General features: G+C 44.0%; 1 protein-coding gene across 1 annotated transcript; it reads right to left on the reverse strand.

Annotated features, from left to right (window-relative positions):
• Positions 1–538: 538 nt before the first annotated feature.
• Positions 539–26,433, reverse strand: KIF3B (kinesin family member 3B). Its single transcript, XM_054697109.1, is given in 10 exon segments — positions 539–8,519; positions 10,374–10,552; positions 12,276–12,381; positions 13,065–13,178; positions 18,306–18,424; positions 18,541–18,663; positions 18,877–18,978; positions 21,841–22,904; positions 22,907–23,307; positions 26,343–26,433. Coding segments are annotated over 9 exon segments (2,241 nt in total). The 5' UTR covers positions 23,244–23,307; positions 26,343–26,433; the 3' UTR covers positions 539–8,422.
• Between the last annotated feature and the right edge of the window lie 333 nt (positions 26,434–26,766).

The following is a 26,766-nucleotide window of genomic DNA, read 5'->3' on the forward strand; positions in this document are numbered from 1 at the left end:
AACCTCACTGGCCACTAGCAACACTTGCCTCCCTGTCCCCAAACATATTCCCACCACCAGGCTTCTGCAATGCGGTTCTTTTCTCTTTTTCCCTAGACACCTCTTCCTCCAGGCACCAGCTACTCCCACACTTGCTCCTGAATTTCACTTGGGTTCTGCTCAGATGTGGCTTTCTCTATGGAAGTGTAGAAGCTGTCCCTGCCTCCCACTCTAACCAGCGACCACCTCCCTCATCTTGTCACTCTCTTACTCCTGACCTGACTCATTTTTTTGCAGAGCACTTCTCACCACCTGACACACTTCATCCTTGTTAACCATCTGTTTCTACCACTAGAACATGACATTCTGGGGACATGGACCCCTAGGATTCCAATAAATGAATGAATCGTATATCAAAGCCCTCACTCCCTCACTGCCCCTGGGATAATCTAGCAAATACAGTGGTCACTGCATTTAATATGCCCCTAACTGCAATGTGGCTCCTCTGTACCCCATTAGTACCTTGTGTATGTCACTGATGACTTTGAATTGTACTTACTTGTGAACAGAGATAATTCTCTGTCAGAGTGGGAACTCTGAAAGGCAGGATCCTGAGTTGTAGCCTAGACACCTAGCACAGGGTCTTGAACAGCACATGGAGATCTTCTGTTAACTGGACAAGGAAGATAAATTTCAAAAACAATGGAGAAGTGTAATTTTCTGTTCCCAAACACAGCACAGGGGCTCTTCCAGCCCAACTCCCTGAAACATGTCTTGGCCTCATTCCTAGGGAACCAAGACCTTGAAGTCAAGTTCAAGTGCTCCTTGGAATGCCTTGGGTAGTGAGCTGTGCCAGGGAAAGCTCCTTGCAAAATGGGATTTGCCAACTGAGCACAGAAAACCTGTGGGAACAGCAGGCAAACAAAGCAGCATTTAGTAAAATTGTTAAATTGCTTTCAGTTATCTCGAAAATAGTAGCTTAGGAGGGCTCTAGGAGAAAATGCCCCAGTGTACAAGGGGCTGTGCTTTGCTAACTAGAGGATGTGCCATGGAATTGAGACCCTTCCAAGCCCTTTCTCTCTTCCCACCCAAGACTCCCAGGTGCACTCATCATGTGCTCATTCACAGTTCATGTCCCCCTTTGGCAGGCTTTCCCTCCTTCCCAGGTGGGCAAAACCCACCCATTATTCCAGAACACAATTCAAATGTTGCCTCCCTTTTGAAGCCTTTCTCCAGCTTTACTGCACATTATTCCTTCCACTGGCAGAAAACACAGTGTTCTAAGCTGCAGGTGTCAGCACCTATCTAACCAGCCAATGTCCTAAGTGTCAAACTTAGAAGAGACAATAGGACATGCCTTCTGGGAACTTACTGCCTATCCGGGAGACCACAGCAGAGAAAATAACTGCAAGTGGGGAAGAGAGCTAAGAAGGATAAGGAGAGATGCTACATACAACCAGGTGGATATGGGAGGAAACATAATGGATGGTTGGGAAAGGCTTTTTTAGAAGGTGTGACATTAAACCGGCACCTGATGGATGAGTAGGAGTTAGCCAAACAAAGAGAAGTTTCCAGAAAGAGGGCACTGTTCATATAAAGAGACCAAGGCATAAAAGGACTTGGCATATCCCAGGCACCAAAAGGAGGCCCATGTGGCTTCAGTTTCAGAGGAGAGGGCTGGACAGCAATGTGAGGAGAGGAGGCAGGCCCCTCGCAGGGCCTACTCGCTCTGAACTTGGCTGGTTCTCCCTCCTCTCAGAAGGGTAGGAACACATTTCACTCCTTCCCAGTGCAAAGCAAGGCACTGGCTGCATAATCGGCATTCAGTCAGTTTCTGTGGGCCTCACTGTCCCATGATGTGGGTAAGCAATCTCTCGCTCTGCCCATTCCCCACCCCAAAAGCAAATCCCCAGTCAGCTCACCTAACTGAAGCACCCAGAGACGGTTAACCACAAGTCTGTGATAGTGGAAACGGGAACAGCTGTGAGAGTTACAGTTACATACTTGACAAACGCCACTACAACCCAGTTGGCAGATGTGACCACCACATGGTCCCTGGAGACAAGATTCTCCAGGGTAAACTTCCATCAGATGGCAACTCCAGTACAAGGGAGCCTGCCAAAATCACATGCCCCAAGACTCCCCTATCAGTGTGAAGTTCAAACTACAGTTTCCAAGGACAACTGTTTTTATTCACAACACTTCTGACAATGAAATGTAAGGGCTTTTTCCTCTGCCACATGACCAATTCTCCAGACACCAGCTGCTTGAACTACCAATTCAATTCTGACACTAACTACTGGGTGGAGTTAGCACAAACCAAAGGCTCAGTCAGTCCCCACAAGACCTGCTTTACTTTACATCCCAGTCACAAGTCCCAGATTGCTACTTATACTGACCCAGCAGCCATAAGTGGGAGGTTCCCAGGATCCTCTTCTCAGGTTTGATAATTATTAGAATGGCTCACAGAACTCAGTGAAGTGCTTCAGTTTCTATTATCAGCTCATTACAAAGGATGCAATTCAGGAACAGCCAAATGGAAGAAGTGCGCAGTGCAAGATATGAGGTAGGGAGCCTCACACCACCAGCCCCCTGTTGGTTTAATCATTTGGTGGTTGATGATGGCTCAATCTCCATGAAGGTGGGGGAGGGGAAGGAGTTGAAAGTTTCTACTCCGTAATCACACAATTGGTTCCTCTGGTAACCAGCTCCCATCTGGAAGCTATCAAGGGGCCCACACAGTCGCTTTATCAGCATAAACTCCGGTATAGTTGAAAGGGGCTTGTTAGAAATACTGAAAGATAATCCTATAACCCCCATCACTTAGGAAATTCCAAGGGTTGTAAAAGTTCTGCAGGGACAAAGACCACCTGTCCATTTCTTACTGTACCATACACGGTTTGAGTAATTTCTTGATTTTTTTTTTTTTTAAATCCAGAAGATGAGAAGACAACTTAGTGAGTCAGCAGGAATTTCCCAGCTGCTTTACCCTGTTTTTCCCGATAGCCCACCTAGAATTCTGTCATTTTCAAGAACACACTCCTAAGTCTTCAAATCACACTTTGAATGCTTGCTTTCTGGTTAATGGATTCTGAACTACTCCAAATCAACAATTACTTGGGCTGAGAGAGTTCTGGTTTGTGACTCTCGAAAGGAAAGGCAGATATAGGAAGATATAGCTTGAGGGTCTTGTATGAAGAAAAACAATTGTCTGCCTAAGTCACATAGGCCATTGTCTTCTCTGTGCTCTTTAAATTTGTTAGGTTTTCTTTTTTAAAGAAAAAGATTTATTTATTGGGCCCCCCCGGTGGCACAGCGGTTGAGCGCTGGGTTGTGCAGCTTCCCGCGGCCTCTGCAGCACCGGTTCGATCCCCGGCTGCTCCCAGACCACCGGAGGGTCCCGCATGACGCACAGACCTCTCCTGCTGCCCGCTGCTCCCCTCAGCAGTGTACTTCGGTCCTTCTACCTGCTCTGCTCTCCCCTCTGGCTCTGGTGAATTCTCTCACCCTCCCGCGCTTCTGACTGTACCCAGTGCTTGAATAAATAAATAAATCTTTAAAAAAAAAAAGATTGATTTATTTATGCATACAGGAACTGGGGTGTAGGCCAGCCATGGGGGTATGAGAGGATTCACCAGAGAGAGGGAGTGCGGAGCAGAACAAGCAGACTTACTGAAATACACTGCTGAGGGGAGCAGTGGGGGAGACAGGAGAGGTCTGCGGAGCCATGTGGGTAGCTCATGTCACAGGACCGAACTCATGTCGCAGTGGCTGGTGATAGCTTGATAGCGCTGAAACTTTAACCCTGTGCTACCAGGGAGGCCCTGTTTTGTTTTGTTTTTCAAGTATTATACTGTGATCTTGTCTATAATTGTTCATCATGTTTCCCTTAAGTACGGGTTACAAAGGATTGCAGGAACCGTCTAGTGCAATCCTACCTCTTGGTTATAAGGCTTCACAAATGCTACTCCTCTAACCCTGCACAGATTTGCTCCCTGTCCTCTTGTCTACTCTTTGCCCTCTAGAGGGTACTGTATATGCCCTTTCTTTGAAAGTCCTTCCCTTATTTACCCACCCAACCTAAGGTCCCCATTATTCTTTTATCATTGCATAGCATTTGTCTAATTTCAAGTGCAAGCTCCTTGTGGGCAGGGGCCATGTCAGTGTTGCTCATGTGTACGTATCCAGTTCGCAGAACAGCATGGCACATTGTAGGCACTCAACACGTATTTGTGAAATGGTTAGCAATTTTTCTATAGAGCCCTAGGATTTTATGAACACAATCATTCAACACTAGTTTCAACTGTCCTGGATCTTCTCAACACAGGGCCCCATCATAGCAATAAACACATTTTTTTGATGTCTGCACTAGTCCACATACTGATGTTCTTGTTTCTTTAAATGTATAACTAATCCTTATAATGGCCCTGCAAAGTGGGGATTATCATTCCATTTTACAGATAAGAACCCCCAGGTTCAAGTAAATTAAATTCCTCAGCCACATGCTAGTAAGAGACCAAGCAACCAGAATTCACACAACCAGAATTCAAATCCAGCGCAGAGTAGAGGGTCTGCGCCCTTTTACTTGGTCACAACATCTCAACTGGGGTGTTCAACCCCCAGGAGTATATGCCAGGAGGCCAATACAGAAGGGACCACAGACTGATGAGTGGCCCATTTTTGGTATTTTTTCCCCCAATGGTAAATAACATAAAATACTTTTGTGTTAAAAAAGAAGACATGTTTTAAAGTAAACTGTGTAACAACATTAATGCAATTAAAAAACAAAACACAATAGTTATGTTTCATGCCTGATGTCTGGGCTAATCTCAGGAAGCTCCATGGAAAAAGGAGAAGCACTTACTTGTTACTCTATCTTCTTCTTCCACCCCTTTGCCTTGTTGCTATATTTTTTTAAATGTCAGCATTCAGACTCAGTCTGCACTTTCCACTCCCATCCTCCTTTCACTAGAAAAATTTAAATGTTTAAAGAAAGTGGCAGAATGAGCCATAGACAGGTCACTTTCAAAAGCATCAGTCATGTATGAAGACACCTTTTTGTAGGTACAATAAATCTGATTGATTTTTATTACACATCTTAGTTTAGAATCACTTTTACATTCCTAGACAAAGAGATGATACAAATAAATATCAATTGTAAAACTCAGAACCCCAAGTATTGGCATATTCTTTGTCTAAAGGTAGCCATAGAGAAGGTCAAGATCAACAGTAACACCAAGGAGCCATAAAGCCCACTGCCTCCTGCCTGTCCCAGAATCACTCCTTTCATAAATAACCTCAAAAGCATTTCATTCAAGAAACAAGGGCAGGGGGAGGTGGCAGATGTCCGAACAGTACAAGACAAAACCTTGCGCGACAGACAACGGCCAGGCCCACTGTTCTTATCCAGTTCCCTCTGAGCATTGTGATTATGGCTCTTAGAGTGTATTAATAGCCCCATTTTCATCCACTGACGGTGTTCAGAAGGGCCCAGGTGTAATTCCCAGTGAGCCTCGACCTCAAGTGGTAAATGGAAGGCAGAACTGATATCCGCATTAACAGGGAATCGACACTTCTCAGAAACTTGGCAACAATTCTACATTCAGTGAGGGAGGACTTACAAGAGTCAGACAGGAAATGCAGAGAGTGGCCCATGCCTGAGCTGCAGAACTCTCTGATGCCCTTGGTCATGGAGGTGTGGGTGGTGCAATTCAAGCAGCATGCAGGCATTCGACAGAAAACAATCCAACATTAGGTCAGTCTTAAAAAAAAAGTGCTTCATGCCTATGATTTGTGGCCTTGGGTTCTGAATCCAGGGGTCTGGGAGACATGTGGGTTTAAAATATGAAGCCAGGTACATTCCTACTGATCAGAGCAAAAAGGGCCCTGATGAGGGTTGCACCCACAGTCTCAAACTCCTTCTCCCAGACAATCTTCTTAGATCCTATTAGACTTGCTTCCAGACTTTACTAGCTGCTGCCAGCATGAAGGCCCTCAAATAGCCTGGAACATTCTAGCACTACAAACATGAAAACCTGGTTCCTCAGTGGGCTTGGTAAGTTCTCTATGTATTTGGCTCAATTCAGAGCCCAAAGCAGCAGCTTGCTGGTAGCAGCAAGACGTACTATGCCTGATCTACGCAAATATTTATCGGATCCATTTTGAGAGAAGAAAAGCACCAGAGACTGCTTGGGAAGGGACAGCTTCACCTGCACACAGGTGGTTTCCACTTTGCTTCACAGACCAGATGAACACAGCGGAGTATAAGGCAAGCTTGTTTTCCTAACCCTGCCTGTCCACTTGGCTGCCTTCTTTTGCTCTCAGATAACGGTTCTAAGGTCGCTCAACCACCCTTGGTCAGAAAAGCCACCTCAAAATGTCAGTATTAAGTCTAGTGTTATCTGCAGATAACAGATTTGCTACTTGAATATTTTCTAAAGAATTCAGACTAGCTTTGAGGAAATGTGGTGCAACAGACAGGTGTAACTGGCAGACAGCCATCTTAGGCTATCCACCTTATTATCTGGTTCCTATTCAAACAGGCAAATTCTCAGTAAATAAAAAAGAAGCAGGTTTGATACCAAGAAAGATGAGGGAAGGCTCCATTATGCTCTGGGAATTGCTTAAAAGGACACTGGGTTCAGAAAGAATGGTTACTACAAAGGAGAGAAGCTGCCAGATGACAGATCTCCAAGAATAGTATGCTAAGACATTGCACTTGGTACCTCCTCTTTCCCATGGGTTCTGATCCAGAAATGTGCCCTGGGAACTGAGCAGCTGAGTTAAAATATAACTCAAGGCCCACCTGAGTCGCCACCTTCCTGAGGCACCGTGCCAGCAAGGTGCACCAGTGGGGCAGACCTGGGGACTCACATTGTCCCCTCAGGCTTGGCTCATGGATTCAGACACCCACATGGGAGTGCTTCCAACCTGGGTTAGTCATTCAATGGGCTTTTAATACAGACAAAGGCAACAACTGCACATTAGTGTACTTCTAAAACTGGGCAAGTTCTTGGTCTCTCTCTCTCTTACACACACACAGGACACACTCAAAGCACACAGGCACCACTGTGCTTACACACCCACACACATTTATGTGCTCCTCTTGGGGGGGAAATGAATAACATTCACCTAATGACCAACATAAAATGAAGCTTTGACTTTCAATAACACAAAGAACTAAAACTTACAACCAAACTAGTATATGTAAATGGGAATTCCTAACTCTCTCCTCTGAGCCTATTCAACTGCACAGCCACTATTCTGCCCACCATCTTAGACTCTGCCCAGGGGAAGCCACGGTTCTAGCATTCAGTGAGTCTTCTGCTGAAGGCAGGCAGGATTCCTTTGCTTCCATCTGTTGTCCTTCCTTCCCACTGCACTGAGCCTCATGACTCTGTCTCTGCACCTGCCTAGACCCTTATGTTCTCAATGCAAATAGGGAGTAAAATGGGAAATTCAAAAGTGCCTCTGTAGATCTTATTCCCTCAGCTCTTGTCCCACTGGAGAAGGCAGAGCCTGCCTCCCTTCTCCCACAAAACAAACTCAGTGCAGAGCATGCTCTTGAGGCAGAGGATGGGCCAGGCAGGGACGCTAAGAGTACACATGGAAAAAGCTGGTGACAAATGAAGAGTAAGTGACATGGTGTGTAGACGTGGTATTGGCTTACAGATTTAGGTCTTTGACAAGATGGTCATGGTTTTGAGGTTTTAAAGAAGCTATTTCCCTAAACTCTCCAAGGAAGAAAAGGGGATGTTATTTCTATTGCTTCTGACATTGTGTCTTTCAGGAGCAGAAACTGATAGCTTCCTTAGAGAAGATTTCCTCATTCAGCAGATCCCGAAGGCAGATCTGCTTCTTACTGAGGTGCAAGGATGCAAGATAGAAGATCGTGCCCACCAGGAGCTTGGATCCAAATGAGACTTCTCATTTCTACCTACAAGAGCACGCACCTATTCAAGTTCTAGAGCTTTCACTTTTCAACCTCACTGTCATTTTACCCTAAGGCTCCAAAGACTTGGTCCTCCTAAGGTGACTCCAGATTCTGCCCAACTGTTTAACAAGAAGGGAGGCCAGTGTCAAAAACAGGCTAGAAAAGGAGAAGGAAAGGGAGGGAGGGCAAAGGAAGAGAGTGGAGAAAAAGGCAGGGGAGAAGGGAAGCAAGGTCACTGGTCATTCTCTTGCTTTCCACTTCGAATATCGCACGTTACCTTACCCATGCATTTCTGAGATGCTATTTAAAAGACGTTTCCCAGAGGAGCTGTGTGCCAGATTAGGACCAGCACATTTCAACCAGATTAAGTTGGTTAATTTGCAAAGAGGCCATCTTGTCTCCCCAGGGGAATGGTTCTGAGTTGGGCTCAAGCCCTCTCTGCAGGTTTTTGTTCGTCTCTTCTCTCAGAAGGCAAATGCTGTTTACACCCTGGGAGAGGAGGAACTGGCTTTACTTTGGAACCAGCCCTCGAGACTGTGGATAAAGCTGAGATGTAGAGGTTCCTGAGGAAGAGGAGGAGGATCCTGACTTCCTTCCACTTTTAGGTCTGCGAAAGCAAAGCAAAAGTTTACATTACATATCTCATTCCTGGCTCTGACAGGTCAGACTACTTTACCATCAAATTTCAAGGTGGTCTTTCCTCAATGGCCTGGAAGCCAGTACACTTTTAACTATAAAACCACTAGACTGGGCCTCCCCGGTGGCGCAGAGGTTGAGCACTGGGTTGCGAAGCTGCCGGCGGCCTCTGCGGCGCCGGTTCGATCCCCGGCTGCTCCCCGGCCACCGGAGGAGGGTCCCACATGGCGTGCAGACCTCTCCTGCCGCCCGCTGCTCCCCTCAGCAATGTACTTCGGTCCTTCTGCCTGCTCTGCTCCCCGCTCTGGCTCTGGTGAATTCTCTCACCCTTCCATGCTTCTGACTGTACCCAGTGCATGTATAAACAAAACAAAACAAACAAACAAATAAAAAAAATAAATAAACATGCCTCTATATAAAAAAAAAAAAAACCACTAGACTGGCACAGCCTGCCGCTCCACACATGGCCAACGTGAGTTGCCAACCAAGGAGTGAGACCTCCGGGAAGGGTCTCTGATTTTCAGCATTTGTTCTTCCATTAAAATAAATTCTTTTTTTTTTTTTTTTAAGATTTATTTATTTATTTATTTATTTATTTATTTATTCAAGCACTGGGTACAGTCAGAAGCGCGGGAGGGTGAGAGAATTCACCAGAGCCAGAGCGGGGAGCAGAGCAGGCAGAAGGACCGAAGTACACTGCTGAGGGGAGCAGTGGGCGGCAGGAGAGGTCTGCGCGCCATGTGGGACCCTCCTCCGGTGGCCAGGGAGCAGCCGGGGATCAAACCGGCGCTGCAGAGGCTGCGGGCAGCTTCGCAACCCAGTGCTCAACCGCTGCACCACTGGGGAGGCCCTAAAATAAATTCTTGACTGTCTCCTCCTAATTGGTTAAAAAAATGAAGTTTACAGGTAGAATTTCCTCCATTTTTTGGTTTTTACCTAGCTATTTTCCTTAAACTTCTAATTCAGAATTTCATAAGATAGGATTTCTAATTGAGCACCAAATCAAGTACTTGGTTATTTAAACGGAGGTGGAGGCTATTCAGCCCGGAGGCCCAGTGCCTCAACTGTAGAAACAGACCTTCGTTTGAACATGGGCTCTGCCACTTGCCTTCTGGGTTTCCTTGAATCTAGCTAATTTTTCAAATTTTCTAAGTCTCAGTTTCTCCTCTATAAAATGGGATTGATGGCGATATTTACTGCATAAGTTCTTGCAACAAAGTATTGAGAATTTTTTAACAAAAACTTAGAATTGCCTATAACCTGGTGATGACCATGTTCCCTATGTCACTAGAACACACGCTCTGTATGGTAGGAACTGGCCACAGGATACACCCAGCACACCTGGCAGAGTGCCCAAACGGTAGGTATTTGTGGAATAAATTAACAAAGGAGAAATAAGACAATATTTCTGGCAAGTTCCATGGTAAACAAGTACTCTCGCTGTCTCTTTTTTTTTTTTTTTTTTTATAGAGGCATGTTTTCTTTCTTTCTTTCTTTCTTTGTTTATCCATGCACTGGGTACAGTCAGAAGCGCGGGAGGGTGAGAGAATTCACCAGAGCCAGAGCAGGGAGCAGAGCAGGCAGAAGGACCGAAGTACACTGCTGAGGGGAGCAGCGGGCGGCAGGAGAGGTCTGCGCGCCATGTGGGACCCTCCTCCGGTGGCCGGGGAGCAGCTGGGGATCGAACCGGCGCCGCAGAGGCCGCGGGCAGCTTCGCAACCCAGCGCTCAACCACTGCGCCACCAGGGAGGCCCTCGCTGTCTCTATCTTGGTTGGACTGTGTTCAAACACCTTCTGTTCAAATCGATTACCAAAAGTCACTCACCTGGCCTTCGATTTCTTATTTGCAGTGCTTTCAAAGGATGAAGCATCCACCTGTATCTCATCTTCATCCTGCAGCGCTGCATCCAATGCAGCCTGGACTTTGGGGGCAATGGCGGGGCCTTCATAGTCTCTGGTAGTCCGGCTGGGCATATCCAGCTCTAATAGCACGATGTTTTCTGCCTAAAGAAGCACAGTCATAAATGGTTAGGTTGGCTTCCAATCAGACACAGAGTACAAGCAACCTAGACTCCCTCTACAAACACAACAGCAAATTGCATGCTACTCAGGGCCTACCAAAAGCCTGCCTAGAAGAAGTGATGTCATTTTATAACTTTTTTCCTGGCAGAATGACAGATGATTTTTATTTTTATTCTCTATGTTTTTCTCTATTTTCCTCCCCAACAATGAACATGTATTAGGCCCTAATGGGAATAATCAGGGGAAAATGGTATGCCCTATTCATTGTAGACAGTTTGAAAATACAAAAAGGTACAAAGAAAATAATCATCACTAATAACCTCACCACCTAGAGCAGCTTTGATGAATGCTGCGGCTGCTGCAGGGAGGAGGCAGGCTGAACATGTGTGCAGAGGGCATTCATAGCAGTGTGTGTATACCTTTAACACATTTTTTAAAAATCACATGGGGCCACCTCATAATTGGTCCAGATGCTTCCTTCACTTGATCGCCTATGTAGCCTTTTCTGGTTCCTACACACCCAGACAAATGCATAAAGGGAAGAGCACCCATGGTTTGCTCCTTCCCCTGGAACTCCCACTCGGTGGAGTTCAGCCCCATGACTCCAGAGGAGGCAGGAGGGGCTGCCACAGTGTTGAGATACTGCATAAAATCTCGAATGAAGCAGCTAATATTATCCGACACAGATTCAAATTCTACCTTTGAATCAGGTTAGCCCCCTTAGAATACACATAGTTGACCAGCAGCTTAAAAATCATGATTTTTGTCTCAAGACATGAAAGTACTACAAGGTACATGCTCTTGAAAATGTTAGGAAAGTGCTTCTGTGGATTCTGCTGCTACATCTGTCATCTACAATATATAAAATCCCAACTATTACATCTTGTTTTTTTTGTTTTAAGTAACTCAGTATCACGAGAAACAGCACATGAGGAGCTAAGCTAATCCTAGTCTGTTTTGCCCTGGCTGGCAAGGAAGAGTTAGGACCACTTTTAAAATTTTAAGTAAAATTCTTTTATTATGAAATACAGGTTGCCCATTGATCACTATAAGATACAGATGAGCAAAATGAAGAAAATTTAAATTGTGTGCACATTCATCAACCGAGATAAATAGTTCATATTTTGATGTATTTTACACCTAATTTTCTGATTCATATGTATAAATCCAGTACCAATTGTTTTACAACTAAAAATATTTGTGAATCCCACTTCATCCTTTTAGTGAGCTTTAAACCATGAAACTGGCGGCAGAGTAGGGGGGAGAGATCAGCCCCCTGAGAAGAGCAGAGAAAGCAGTAAGTGCTCAGCCCAGTGCCTGGCACACTGCATGTGTCTATTTATAATAGAAACTCACAAAGTATTTTTACTATAAAATATGTGTGGGTCATGAAACATGTCACTTTAAATAATACATGGCTGACACACACATTATGTTAAGTGGAAGTTCCATCAAGTTCTTCATGTATCTCCACCTCCTGTCACTGGACATCTACTTTCTTTCCAGTCTTCCTACTGAGCTATTTTAAAGTTTACTGTTAATGCCAACTGGCCATCATGGCCAGTGTGTTTGCATTCTTTTTCCCCTAGTCCTGACTTTCTAAATCTCATTCTACTTTACCTTTTTGTTTATTATCTGCTAAAAGATTTTTCAATCTTTACATAAATCTAAACTCTGAAGAGAGAGAAGAGAACAATCATCTCACCCTATATCGGGCCTCTGGACGAATCATCATAGACATTCTTGCATGTTGGCTCAATGGTCTCTTATATCCCACAGCTGAGACTGGCCGCTTCATCATCTGTTGATTCCTGAAAATGGACTGCAGTGGTTAAAGCCCTGGCTGGAGTGTGTGCCGCAGTCCCAGCACTGGTCCTGTGGATTTAGCACTCAGAACACCCTGAACCTGCCTTAGGTAGAACTTGAAACAAGTAACCCCCTGGACTGAGGGCTGACATGTAAATGGTGCAGCTGCTGCTTATATTTTCTGCTTGAGTTGCTTTCTGATTCAAATGTGAGCATCATGCATCTTTTAAGCTAGAAGGATCTGAGTCATCATCCATTTCTTAGATGGTAGGCATCAAACTTAGCTGTCAAAATCCCCACCCATGCATCCTTGGTAGACAGCGCCCACTTTCCCCGTAGGGCCCTGGCTTAGACTGAGAATCCTTCTTAACACTGTGTCAGAATGACACACAAGGTACATCTGTGTATTGGCCTTCATTTGGCCTAGCATACTACATTTGACAAATGGAGAAGGTGAAATGCAGAAACTTGGAAAAGATTGTCAGGTCATTGTGCTAAACCTCCCAATCCTAATACCAAACTTGTACAGCTCATGGACCTATGGCAGCCGCAATCAGAGATTCTACTGCTTCTAAGTTTAAGTGAATCAAACTATGTTCTTACCTTACCCCTCTGACTAAAGTCAGCTTACCTACATTCTTGCCCTCCTCCCCACTTTAAAATCTACTTAAAATCATTAGTGACTTACTCTAGTCTGGTTAGAGGATGTAATTTCCAATGATCTTCCTCTTCATCGAAGAAGGATCTATTCATAATTTTACTTTTTTCTTCCAGAGGGATAAAGTTTTCTATAATAAGATGCCTGTAAGAGCACATATACATGGGTGAATATAGATGGAGAAAGAAAACAAATGGAGTACTGGCTGTTAGATCCTGCATGTAGTGAGTGATCAGGTAAGTCCCTTAGCAAACATTTACTGAGCGGGTGCTATGGGCCTACCATCAGACAAAGAGCTAGGATACACTTGGTCCTGGCCTGAGACAGAGCTAATGGGATGGCCTTCTTAGGTATGACAGATGCTGATAGTGGTCTGCTGTAGGAATATGGAGAGGCCACTTGTGCCTGGGGAGGAACAGCTTGAGCAGGTGAAAGCACTGAAGAGGCAGGTGATGTCTGGGCAATACTGGAATGAACATGTGAACATGTGAAGTGCCTTTCACAAGGCCACCGGTGTTGCTAAACCCAGCCTATTAACTTACAAAAGGCTGAACACAGGAATTAAACTGCCTTTCTCCAATCCCATGGATTGGTTGCCCTAGCTGAAAAATGTCACTTTTTGGTGGAAAATATCACTTTTTAATCACTAGAACTAAGAGCAGGACCAAATGGATTTTAGTCTTTTAAAGCAGTAATAATGAAGATCATTCCCAAGAGCCTCTGCCCAAAAACCACCCAGGGAATCTGGCAAGCAATGAAACTGGAACCCCAAGGTTGTGTCTCTCCTGCCATATCTCTGTCTTCACCCTTTCAAAATCTTATGACAGAACAATACCATAGGGGTGTTAACTTGGGAGAGACACACAACAAACACCACAGAGGTGTAGGGTACTGACTGAGAAACAGGTTGACTCATTGTTTATTCAAAAGATACAAATAAGAGAGATAATACTGAAAATGGCTCCCTTAGGGGAAAACTACTTTTGCAAGATGACATTTTCTTTTTAATTTGACATTTAAGAAATTCTTTTTCATAACATATATTTGGGTGTTTTTTTTCATGATTATAAAGATTCTATATATGTGTTAAGGAATGTGAAAAATATAACTACACACAATTCTACTATCCAGCAATAGCTATTATTAATATTTTGGCATATTTGTTCTAATCTTTTTTCTAGGTGTAAAAACCTAAAAAGAGAACTAACACATTTAATTTTAAGGACTCATTTCCAGCTTTAAAACTTGGTCATTAAAAAGAATCCTTTTGAGGGTTAAAGACACAGTGCTATCAAGCTATTGCCAGCCTCTGCAACATGAGTTTGGTCCCCAGCCAGGGAGTTAACCCACTTGGCATAGCAGATCTCTTTTGTCTCACCCGCTGCTCCCCTTAGCAGTGATTTCAGTAGCTCTGCCTGTTCAACTCCCTACTTTGTCTTTGGTGAATCCTCTCAGCCCTCTCATCTCTGCCCTGTACCCCAGTTGTTGTATGCATAAATAAATAAATCTTTAAAAAATAAAAAAGAAAAGTTCTTCAATGATAAATTCCAGCCAATGATATGGAAGGACAAATACTTAAAAAAAAAAAAAACAACTCATTTTTGCAAACCCTAATGAAATAAAGACGTCAGACAAAGATCACTGTTGGTGGAAGTCATTAGCTGGGTGACATCCGTGTCACACGTGTAGACTCTTGGAAAATATCTTTCCCACGCCTCATGAGAGACCACGGGTTCTGAAAGCATGTTCTCCAAATTGGCAGGAGTACCAACCAGAACTTTTCAGAAATGCAAATCCTCAGGCTCCATCCAAATGAATGGAATAAGTCTCTCTGGGTGTGGGACTCAGCAATTCTTATTTATTTATTTATGATTTATTTATTTATTTACTTATTTATTTATACAAGCCCTGGGTACAGTCAGAAGCGCAGGAGGATGAGAGAATTCACCAGAGTCAGAGCAGAGAGCAGAGCAGGCAGACTGACGAAATACACTGCTGAGGGGAGCAGCGGGCGGCAGGAGAGGTCTGCGCGCCATGTGGGACCCTCCTCCAGTGGCCGGGGATCGAACTGGCACTGCAGAGGCTGCGGGCAGCTTCTCAACCCAGCGCTCAACCACTGCACTACACCAGGGAGGCCCAGCAATTCATATTTAACCAGCTATTCAGATGATCTGGCACCTACTAAAGTTTAAGCACTACTGCCCTAGACCAATTAAATCAGATTTCCTAGGGTAGGGACAAAGCATCACTTTTTTAAAACACTCCTCAGATGAAAATTTAAAAAACAACTAAAAAAAGCCAGGGGTGAGAGGGGTATGACTCCGATGACTTCAGTGTGCAGCCAAGGCTGACAACCAGTGCCCCAGAGCTAGCTTTCAGTTAAAGGAAAACAAGGGAGTCAGTGACACAAATTAAGTGACAGTATGAAGAACTGAACCAACAAACCCGGAATGGGGGTATCTCTAACAGGCTATCTGACCCAGCTTTTTTCAATAAGTTAACTACGAAAAGTTTTTAAAAGGAAAAGAGATTGCTGTAGATTAAAATAGCATTAAGAGACATAATAACCAGGGCCTTCCCGGTGGCGCAGCGGTTGAGCGCTGGGTTGCGAAGCTGCCCGCAGCCTCAGTGGCACCGGTTCAATCCCCGGCTGCTCCCCGGCCACCGGAGGAGGGTCCCACATGGTGCGCAGACCTCTCCTGCCACCCGCTGCTCCCCTCAGCAGTGTACTTCAGTCCTTCTGCCTGCTCTGCTCCCCGCTCTGGCTCTGGTGAATTCTCTCACCCTCCCGTGCTTCTGACTGTACCCAGTGCATGTATAAACAAAACAAACAAACAAATAAATAAAATAAACATGCCTCTATAAAAAAAAAAAAAAAAAAGATTTTAAGAGACATAATAACCAAATGTAATGTGTCATCTGACATAGATCTTAATATGAACAAACCAAGAAACTTTGAATATAGAGAGGGTATAATACTAAGAAACTTAATGTTAATTTTGTTAGATTTTTTTTTGAAAGATACGTATACAAAAATCAACTGCATTTCTACACATTAGCAATAAATATTCGGAAAATAAAGAAAATAATTCCACCTACAATAGCATCAAAAAATAAAATAGTTGTAAATTTAACAAAAATACGAAGACTTGCCTAATGAAAACTAGAAAACATTCTTGACATAAGATTTGAGAGCTAAATAAACGGAAACACATCTCATGTACACGGACTAGAATAATCAATACCATTAAAATGTGATAATACAGATTCAAACAGTCCTTATCAAAATCCCAGTGGGGGGCCTCCCTAGTGGTGCAGGGGTTTGTACACAACCTGTGGAGCAGTCCACAGCCACTGCAGCACGAGTTCAATTTCTGGCCGGCCAGGAAGAAACCCACATAGCGGGACAGACCTCTCCTGTCTTGCCCGCTGCTCCCCTCAGCAGTGTACTTTGGTCTGTCTGCCTGTTCTGTTTCCCACTCTCTCTCTGGTGAATCCTCTCACCCCCGCATCTCTGGTCTGTACCCCAATTCTTGTATAAAAATAAATAAATCTTAAAAAAAAAAAAAGGAAGGGCCTCCCCGGTGGCGCAGGGGTTGAGCGCTGGGTTGTGAAACAGCCCGCAGCCTCTGCAGCACCAGTTCGATCCCCGGCTGCTCCCCGGCCACCAGAGGAGGGTCCCACATGGCGCGCAGACCTCTCCTGCTGCCTGCTGGTCCCCTCAGCAGTGTACTTCGGTCCTTCTGCCTGCTCTGCTCCCCACTCTGGCTCTGGTGAATTCTCTCACCCTCCCGCGCTTCTGACTGTACCCATGGCTTGCATAAATAAATAAATAAAAATAAATCTTAAAAAAAAAAAAAAAAAAAAGGAAAAACAATGGCATCTTAAAAGAAAAAAAAAAAAAATCCCGTGGATATTTTTGCAGAAATTGACAAGCTTATCTTTAAATTTCTGTAGCAATGGAAGGGACCTGAATAGCCCAAAACAACAAAATTGGAAAACTCACAACTTACTCATTGTAAAACTTACTACACAGTTGCAGTAACCAATATAGTGTGGTACTGGCATAAAACAGATATATATATATGTAAAAGTATATCTGTTTTTTGACATATGTTTCAACAGTACTGAGAGTTGGGACCCTCACATATATGGTCAACTGATATTTGACAATAGTGCAAAGATGAAAGAAGAACCTTTTCAACAAACAGTGCTCGGACAACTGGACACTCACACGCAAAAGCATACATTTGGAACCGTACCTCAAACCATACATCAAAATTAACTCAAAATGGATCACGGACTAAATGCAATACCTAAAACTAAGACTCTTAGATGACCTAAGAAAGGTAAAAATATATGTCCACAATAAAACTTGAACACAAATGTTCATAGCAGCATTATTCATAATAGCTAAAAAGTAAAAACAACCCAAATGTCCATCAATGATGAATGGATAAATAAAATGTGGTATAGCCACACAATATTATCTGACCATAAAAAAAAAAAAGTACTGACATTCTTCAACATGAATGATCCTTGAAAACATCATGTTGAATGACAGGTAGTCACAAAACACCATTATTACTGCATGACTGAATTTACATGAAATGTCTAGCACATGCCAATTTATAGAGACATAAAGTCAATTAATCAGAAGCTACTTAGAGCTGGTAGAGGGGATAATGAGGAGTGATAGCAAGTCAGTTTCTTTGAGGGGGGACAAAAAAGTTCTAGAATTAGATTATGGTGATAATTAAAAAACTCTAAAAATACTTGTTTTTAAAAATGATCTGAATACTTTAAATAGGCAAACTGTATAGTATGTGAATTACATCCCAACAAAGGTTTTTTAAAAATATCATTGTGGTCATGTATGTAAGTATATATGTAGAAATGAGATTTGCTTTTAAATGTTTTTATGAACGATAGATGATAAAATGATAGATGACAAAATGTTAATCATTGAATCTAGGTGATGGGTTTTTGCATGTTCACAATACCATTCAGAAAACTGAAGTTAAAAGATTCCTCCTTATCAGTAGATAGAGGTGAAGTCAGAGTCTTTAAAAGCTTCAAAAAGGGAACAGATTATGTGGTGAAGCCATTCAATTAAGAAACAGAACCCAGATAAGGAAAATGATCTCAGGAACAAACACAAGCAGACAAGGAAGCAGGAGTAGTAGGTAGGGACTCTGTCCTCAGCGGTGTTTCTTACTTAACAATGACCCATCAAGTGGCCGGAGGGGCCATGGAAAACCAAGCACTTACTTGAGTTTCAGTTCCCTGGTGAGTTCATTCTGAGTCTGCTCTAGCTCTTGCCGCTCCTTGATGTGCTCTTCTTGGAGGTCATGGATCTCTGCCTTCACTGCCTGAAGCTTGGAGAAGAGCTGGAAACCATGGGAGAGGCAAGTGAGAAGGGTTCCCTCCAGACACAGGAGTTCTCTCTGCCCCCCTACCCACCCCAAGTCTCAAGACACTTTTGCCTTGTCCCAATCCCTTATACCTTTTTGAGTTTTTTGGTCTTGATGTCCACTTCTTGCTGCAACGAGCTGTAGGTCTCTTTAAGTTCCAAGGTCTCCTCATCTCGACTTTCCATTTGTTGCTGGATTTCTCTTTCTCGACGTTTCTGAAAACATGGCAGAAATCATCAGCTTGCCTAGAGATTGCATCTATACAATAATACAAGCCCCGAGCCCCAGATCAGGGTCTCCCACTAGGAAGGGGCTGACACATCTTGTTTCCCTTCACTTTGAAGAGTTTCATACGAGACAATTTGCTCTGTAGCATTAACACACCTTATTCCACCCCATCCCCACCCCCACCCCAAATGAGAAGTTACCTGCTCTGCAATTTCCTGCCGTTTCTGCTCCAGGATTTTCTGCTGTTCATTTGTATGATCTACTATATTTTTTCCTCCAACAAGCAGCTTACTCTCCATGGCCTGAGTGAGAAAAAAGTCAAATCCATCTCATGAATGGTCTCCCTCAGAACCAGCTCCTCACAGGGAAGCCCATGAAAGATAAAGAGTTCAGGACTGAGCCAAAAGGGGCGATCTCTGGAAAAAGTATGCTGTGCTCAGCTGTGCCTTTCCCATCACTGGGTGGGGCTGGGTGCCTCCACTGAGGGCTTTACCTTGGAAATGCTGATGACCAGCTTCTTCAGACATAGATGAATTTCAGATTTCTTTAAAAAGAGGTTGTTTTTTGTTTGTTTGTACAAAGTATTGACCCCACTTTGAACATATTAAGTACCTCCTATGTGAGAGGTACTGGGGGTGCAGCTGTGAACATGAATCACAAAGCTGAGACCCTGCAGAGGTAGGCAGGGTAGGCAGACCCTTACCAGATAGAGTCAGATGTCATCAATAGGGAAAAACAGAGTAATAATGGGAGAGGCTCACTGGAGGGAGAGAACTCAGACTTTTGGAGGGAGTCAGGGAAAGCTACTGTCTCAAGGGACTGCTACACCGAGTGCAGAAGTAAAAATAGGAATTAGCTAAAAAAAAAAAAAAAAAAAAAAACTTGTGTGTGAGACGGTAGAATAGGCAGTGGTGAAAAATAAAGCTGGCAAAACAGTCAGGGGTGAGTGAGTTCAAAAACCTCAAAGTCCTGTTGAAAGACTACACTTGAGCCCGAGAATAGTAGGAAGCTCTAATAAGTTCTCTGAGCAATAGGGTGCACAATCAGATCTGTTTGGGAAATATTACTCCTTTACAGCAGGAAAAATGACTATAAATGGGCAGACAGGGAGTCAGAGCAGACAGGAGGCATTTCTCAGGTCAGCAGGGCAGTAGCAGAGGTGGACAGGCCTAGAGACCCTGACCAGGCAAGATCCAGAGTCTGGGTGGTCATGGGCATCTCTGCGGAAATATCCAGTAGGTGGAAGCTACTGGGCTTGGATGTCAGAACACAGCTCTGGGCTGGCTAGGCACACTAGAAGCCTTCAGCATTTAGATGTGACTGAAGCCAAGGGAATGATTCAGGCCTGAAGAGCAGGGAATCCAAAAACTCTATAACCTGCTGTTATACTGAGGGCCTGTTGCCATCTTTCAGTGAGACCTTTGAGCCTGCTTCCTCTTCTTTCAAAACACAGGGGCTGGACAAGATTACTAGCCATACACACACCCCTTCCAACTCTAAAATCTTATATTTGATGATTTTACAGCATCCAAGGAATGAGAAAGACAGAAGTCATGTCATTCTCCCATACACAAAATGCCTAAGAGTATCTCTGGGTCTTGCCACACCAGCCTAAGAGCTGCCTAAATACCCCAAGTTGTTTAGAGAGCCTGGGTGTTCCTGGGCCTGAATAAAACATGTAATGCTAAAGAACAAGTCAAACACGGGCATAGTCAGTTGCACTTCTAGGGCAGGAGTGAGGGGTATAGAGGCAACTGGGCATAATGGAATCCCACAGAAAGCCCTTTCCTGGAACAGTTACCTCCTCAATGTGTTGTACTATATAACTGTATTTTCATATCACATCTTGAACGTCCTCAAAGGGACTTTCAAGTTTTAAGATCCATGGTCTCTGAAGTAAAATAATACCAGCTCTTCATATAGTGGGGGAAAGAAGATCATTTGTTATTTTTAAATTAATAAACATGGATACATTTTAGGGCAGAAATCAAAGTCTGCATAAATTCAACAAGATAGAAGCTAACACTTCAAAGGAATTCTGGCTCAGTTAGGCAGCGCCATCCTCTAGCTGGCTTTCCAGAGCTCGCTAGCTAGCTCTGTGGCAGCACAAGCCCAGGCATTGATGGAATGGACACTGACAAGAGTGCCTCAACACAAGGAGTGCCTCCATGCTCTAGAATACTCCTCAGCTACTGGCACATGGGGGTTGGAGGTTGGGGGAAGGAGACACTACAGGTACTACAAGCAGGGGCGGGGGGTCTGGAGAACTGCTCTGTATCTTGTATAATCAGGGCACTGTGTGTTAAAACCACAATGAAATAGCATTTTGTTTATCTACCGGCTAGACAAAAATTAAAGTCTGATCATCACAAGTGTTGGCAAGGATGCGAAGTGACCAAAACTCACACCCTACTAGTGGAAGCTTCAATTCCCAAAGCTACTTTGGACAATAATTTGTCATTATCTAATAAATAATAGAGTTGAGGCTAGACATACACTAGGACCTAAGGGTATCAGATAAGACATGTTTTCCCGGAGCCAAGTACAAGAATAATCATAGCGAAAAACAGGAACAATCCACACCTACCAGGAAAATGGAATACCATGGAATTCTCAGGACAGTAACAATGAATGAATCACAGCTATAGACGACCATAAGGGTAAATCTCATTAACATAATGTTGAACAAATAAAAGCAAATCAAGGCAGTGGGATTGCATTTATATAGAAGTAAAAAAATTGTATGAAACTAAAACTATCATTGATTTAGATATAGATGCCTACATGGTAAAACTGTAAAGAAAAGCCAGGAAACAATAAAGCCAAGATAACCACTAGCTCTGGGAACGGGCACAAAGCTTGTGAGGATGGATGCGGCTCTAGTCCTCACACTGCACGACTACATGGCTGTGGCTGTTAGTTTTACTGTTCTTCGTTGTACCCATGCAATAATTATTCTTCCTATGAAGTCAAAACTGACTATTTTAATTTGAAAAAAAAAATAATGATTCTTCTTCTTTGCAACCCAACACATGTGTATTGAGCACCAACTATCATGGTGTGGCTCAAAATACAAAACTGAAAGGAACAGCCCATCTTTCATATTATTTTTTGATGAAACAAAAAGTTTTGACAGAAAAAAGGGCCCGGGGCAGGGGATGTACCTTGATCTTGGCGCCCAGCATCTCGGCAGCATCCTTCTCCCGCCGCAGGTCCTCCATCTTTTTCTCTTTCTCCTTCAGCAGCCTCATCTTCTCCTCTGCAACCAAGCTGTGATCTTCCACAATGGCCCGCTTCTCAATCTCCAGTTTTTCTTGCTGTTCCCGCCAGTAATCATCCTTATCATCCCCTTCCTCCTCACCCTCTTCTCCCTCCTCCTCCTCCTCTTCCCCAGCCCCACCACTGCCACCACCTTCCCTCCGCTTCTCTCGCTTCTTCCTTCTGCCAATGGATCTTTTTTCCAGCTGGGCCTTGAGCCGAGCAATCTCTTCTTGGAATTCTCGCAGGAGGGCATCCTTAGGGTCCTCATTAACCCTTGGCTTGTTCTTAATGTTTTTGGCACGGTTGGCATATCTCAGAGTGGTCAGAGTCTCTTCTACATTGTAAGAGGCAGGCCCCACGTTGGCTACCATCACAGTTTTAGCATTGCCACCAAGAGAATCTTGGAGGAGCCTAGTAAGCTTTGAGTCCCGATATGGAATGTGAGTGCTTTTGCCATCTACCAGGGCAGAGATAACATTACCCAAGGCCGAAAGGGACAGGTTGATCTTGGTCGCCTCCTTCAACCTTTCCCCTTGTGCACCAGTCTTGGCTTGCCGTTCGCTGCCAGCAAGATCTACAAGGTTCAATTTCCCTACACGGATATGATTTTCACCATCAAGGCCTACCTCACTACACTCGATGGTGATAACAAAAATTGCATGAGAACGGGAACTATGCTCATTCATGTTGGTAGCACCCACAGAACGGTTCTGGTTCCCCACATTCATCACGTGTTCTATTTCCTTCACGCTCTTAGTGACAAAAGAAGACAGGTCTTTCACATACACCCCAGTGTCAGGCCTCTCTTTGAGCTCAAGCCTTTTGGTCTGATCCTTTGACAGCAGATCTCGGATCTCCTCCTGGTAGATCTCTAAGTAAGAAGCCCTGACCAAGTACTGTTGATTCTGGGATCGAGAGATATGGGTAAAAATGTGGTCAAATGAGTTAGGGATGACCCCTCTTTTTCAGGGTCACCCCGGACTCCTTCCATTGTGTAAGTTTTCCCCGTCCCAGTTTGTCCATAGGCAAAAATCGTCCCATTGAAACCCTGCAGGACAGAGTCCACAAGTGGTCGGAATGTCTCGTCATAGAGTTCAAACTGCTTGGCATTCCAGTCATAGACGGCGTCAAAGGTGAAGGTCTTGGGCATTTCATGGGCCACTCCTTTGGGGTTCTTCACAGACACCTGCCCCAACTTCACGTCCACGTCCACTACCTTGTCATATGAAGCAGCCTTTTCCTTGCTATTCATAGGCCGACAGCGAACCACCACCCTGACAGACTCTGAGCTTTTTAACTTTGACATGATGAACTCTGACCAGGTCAATCTTGAAGGCTATGAATCCAAAATGCCTCACGATGCTAAGATCCTAGAAAGAAAATCAGAAGTAAGTAAGGACAGTAGAGTTGTCACTGGGGGCTGTTCAACAGCAGCTGACATACCCAAGAAACCTCCATCTTGCTAACCTTCTGATGGCTACATTTATTTTGCTAAAGGAATGATTCACAACACATTGATAAATACATTAATAACTTTAGCACGCTATATACTTCCTCACAGGACTTTAGCTAGCATCTATAGAAAAAATAAAAACTCCAGTTTACTAGTAGTGTTTAACTAGTTTGCCCTCTATTCAACCAACATTTTTATCTTACCTATACAATAAGGCAGCTGGAAATCTTTTATTTTTTATTTTATTTTTTTAAAGAGAACTTTTTTTTTTAATTTATTTTTATACAGGAGCCAGGGTACAGGCCAGAGGCACGAGAGGTTGAGAGGACCCACCAGAGACAGAGCGGGGAGCAGAATAGGCAGACAAACAAAATACACTGCTGAGGGGAGCAGCAGGCGTGACAGGAGAGGTCTGCCACGCCATGTGGGAATCTCCCTGGCCGGCCGGGAATCAAACCCACGCTGCAGAGGCTGTGGACAGCTTCATAGCACTGCACTTAACCCGCTGTGCCACCGGGGATGCCCTGGAAATCTTCTAAAAGTCTGAGTGATACTATACAGTCAAATATCACATAGTGACAGGGCTACATTCTAAAAATGCATCACGAAGTAATCTTTGGGGTATTTTTATTTTAATTTTTAATTGAAGTAATACTTTATATAACATTATCAATAGGCGATTTTGCTGCTATATATCTATCACAGGCTGTAGTTACACACACCTAGGTGGTCTGGCCTCCTACACACATAGGCTATATGGGACACCCTATAAGGACCACCATTGTATAAGTGGACAGTCATTGACTGAAACGTTATTAAGAGACCCAAGAGACCTGTTCAACTACCACTATCTCTACAAAGAGCAATTTGGAACTAGCTATCAAAATTTTTTTTTAAAGATTTATTTATTTATTTATTTATACAATCACTGGGTACAGTCAGAAGCACGGAGGGTGAGAGAATTCACCAGAGCCAGAGCAGGGAGCAGAGCAGGCAGAAGGACCGAAGTACACTGCTGAGGGGAGCAGCGGGCAGCAGGAGAGGTCTGCGCGCCATGTGGGACCCTTCTCCAGTGGCCGGGGAGCAGCCGGGGATCGAACTGGCGCTGCAAGAGGTCGCGGGCAGCTTCGCAACCCAGCGCTCAACCGCTGCGCAACCAGGGAGGCCCACTATCAAAATTTTTAATGAATACACCTTTTGACCATGCAGTTATTTTTTCTTTTTTTAAAGATTAATTAATTAATTTATTTATACAAGAACCGGGGTACAGCCCAGATGCGCAGGAGGGTGAGAGGATTCACCAGAGACAGAGGGGGGAACAGAACAGGCACTGACAAAGTACACTGCTGAGGGGAACAGCGGGCGAAGCAGGAGAGGTCTGCTGAGCCATGTGGGACCCTCACCAACCAGCCGGGATCGAACTGGCGTTGCAGAGGCTGCGGACAGCTTCATAGTGTGGCGCTCAACTGCCTGCACCACTGGGAGGCCCCAGTTAATTTTTTCTAAAGATTTATTTGTGCATACAAGAACTGGGGTGTAGGCCGGAGACGTGGGAGGTAAGAGGATTCACCAGAGACAGAGTGAGGAACAGAACAGGCAGATCTACTGAAATACACTGCTGAGGGGAGCAGTGGGTGAGACAGAAGAGGTCTGCTGAACCATGTGGGTTAGCTCCCCGGCAGGGGATTGAACTCATGCTGCAGTAGCTGGCAGTATAGCTTGACAGCGCTGAGACTTTAACCCCTGGGCCACCAGGGAGGCCTTCCAATTAATTTCTAAGAATTTATCCTAGATATAAGGACATTAGTTGTAGCATTATTTGTGGTACCAACGAGGGCTAAAAAAAATAATTTTATAGCAATATATATAGTGGAATCCTATGCAAGGCTCTAAAAGGAATGGGCTAACCTAGATGCAATCCTATAATAAAAGTTGTTAGGTGTAAAAAGTAGGTAAGGAACAGTGTGTGCAGTGTAGTGTACAGGATGCACCAGGGAGATGCGTGCATGTTTATGTATGATACGCACAGTGTTAGAAATACATATGTGAAGGTGGTAATGGTGACAGCCTCAGCAGGGGCTAAGATTTAGAGGTCTGGGGAGATTAAAAAAACAAAACATTTTTCACTGTATATTCATTTGTGCTTTTTGATTTCCCTATTTGGTACTGATAATACTTTTCACTTCTAAAATAAATGAAAATTGATAAATGAAGTATAATGCATGACATAGAAAGCACCTATTTAAATCAATAAATTTAACAGAATTTGAGCGCAAATAAGAAAACAGTGCTGAAATTTTTAAGTTAAAACAAAAAGGAGAACTTATTTGGTACTGAAATACTGAGGTAGCAGAAGAAATGATTATTTACAGTTCCTTTGGGACAGAGGAAGGAGCAAGAAAATCAGAGTAAAAAGGTACATATGAAGACCCTCAGACTCCTGAAAATTCAGTCCAGAGGTTAAAAAACAAAAGGTAATTCACATGGTTCTTGATTTAAAAGGCCCTTCCGTGGGGCCTCCCCGGTGGCGCAGCGGTTGAGCGCTGGGTTGTGAAGCTGCCCGCGGTCTCTGCAGTGCCGGTTCAATCCTGGCTGCTCCCCGGCCACCGGAGGAGGGTCCCACATGGCACACAGACCTCTCCTGCCACCCGCTGCTCCCCTCAGCAGTGTACTTCGGTCCTTCTGCCTGCTCTGCTCCCCACTCTGGCTTGGTGAATTCTCTCACCCTCCCGCGCTTCTGACTGTACCCAGTGCTTGTATGAATAAATAAATAAATCTTTAATAAATAAATAAATAAATAAATAAATAAAAGGCCCTTCCGGATAGAGGTCCCTTCCCTGGCCTGTTCTCCAGGTATCTAGGTCCCTGCCCACAAGGCAAGTGTTACTAGATTTTTAAACTTTCTGAGGGAGTTTATTTATAACAAGTAAATATCTATTAATGCGTTCTTACCTCTCCCCTTTTACACAAGCATTGTATGTTATACACACTGCACAGTGCTGCATCTGACTTTTCTCACTAAATAACACATCTTGACATTTGTTCCCTCAGTAACAGTAGAATCCTATACTTTCTATGACAGCAGCAAAACAGTCCACTGCATGGAAGCATCATCAATTACTCAACTACTCTAGCACTTCAGCTGTTTCTGATATTTTGCCATGAAAAACATAAGACATCCTTTCATGTGGAAATGATACTGTAATGATAAATTCCTAAAATTGGTTCCAAGAATTGCTGGACCACAGGATATATTTGTAATTTCAACAGATACTTAGAACAATGATAACAGTATTCTTTTTAGCTGAGAGGACAGACCTATTCCCTGACAACAAAAGGACAGGAGGATTCGCAGCACCTAGGTTAGTAGACACAC

The sequence above is a fragment of the Talpa occidentalis genome, unplaced genomic scaffold, assembly GCF_014898055.3.
Source record: "Talpa occidentalis isolate TD23 unplaced genomic scaffold, MPIMG_talOcc4v2.1 talOcc4.10, whole genome shotgun sequence".
NCBI classification, from domain to species: domain Eukaryota; kingdom Metazoa; phylum Chordata; class Mammalia; order Eulipotyphla; family Talpidae; genus Talpa; species Talpa occidentalis.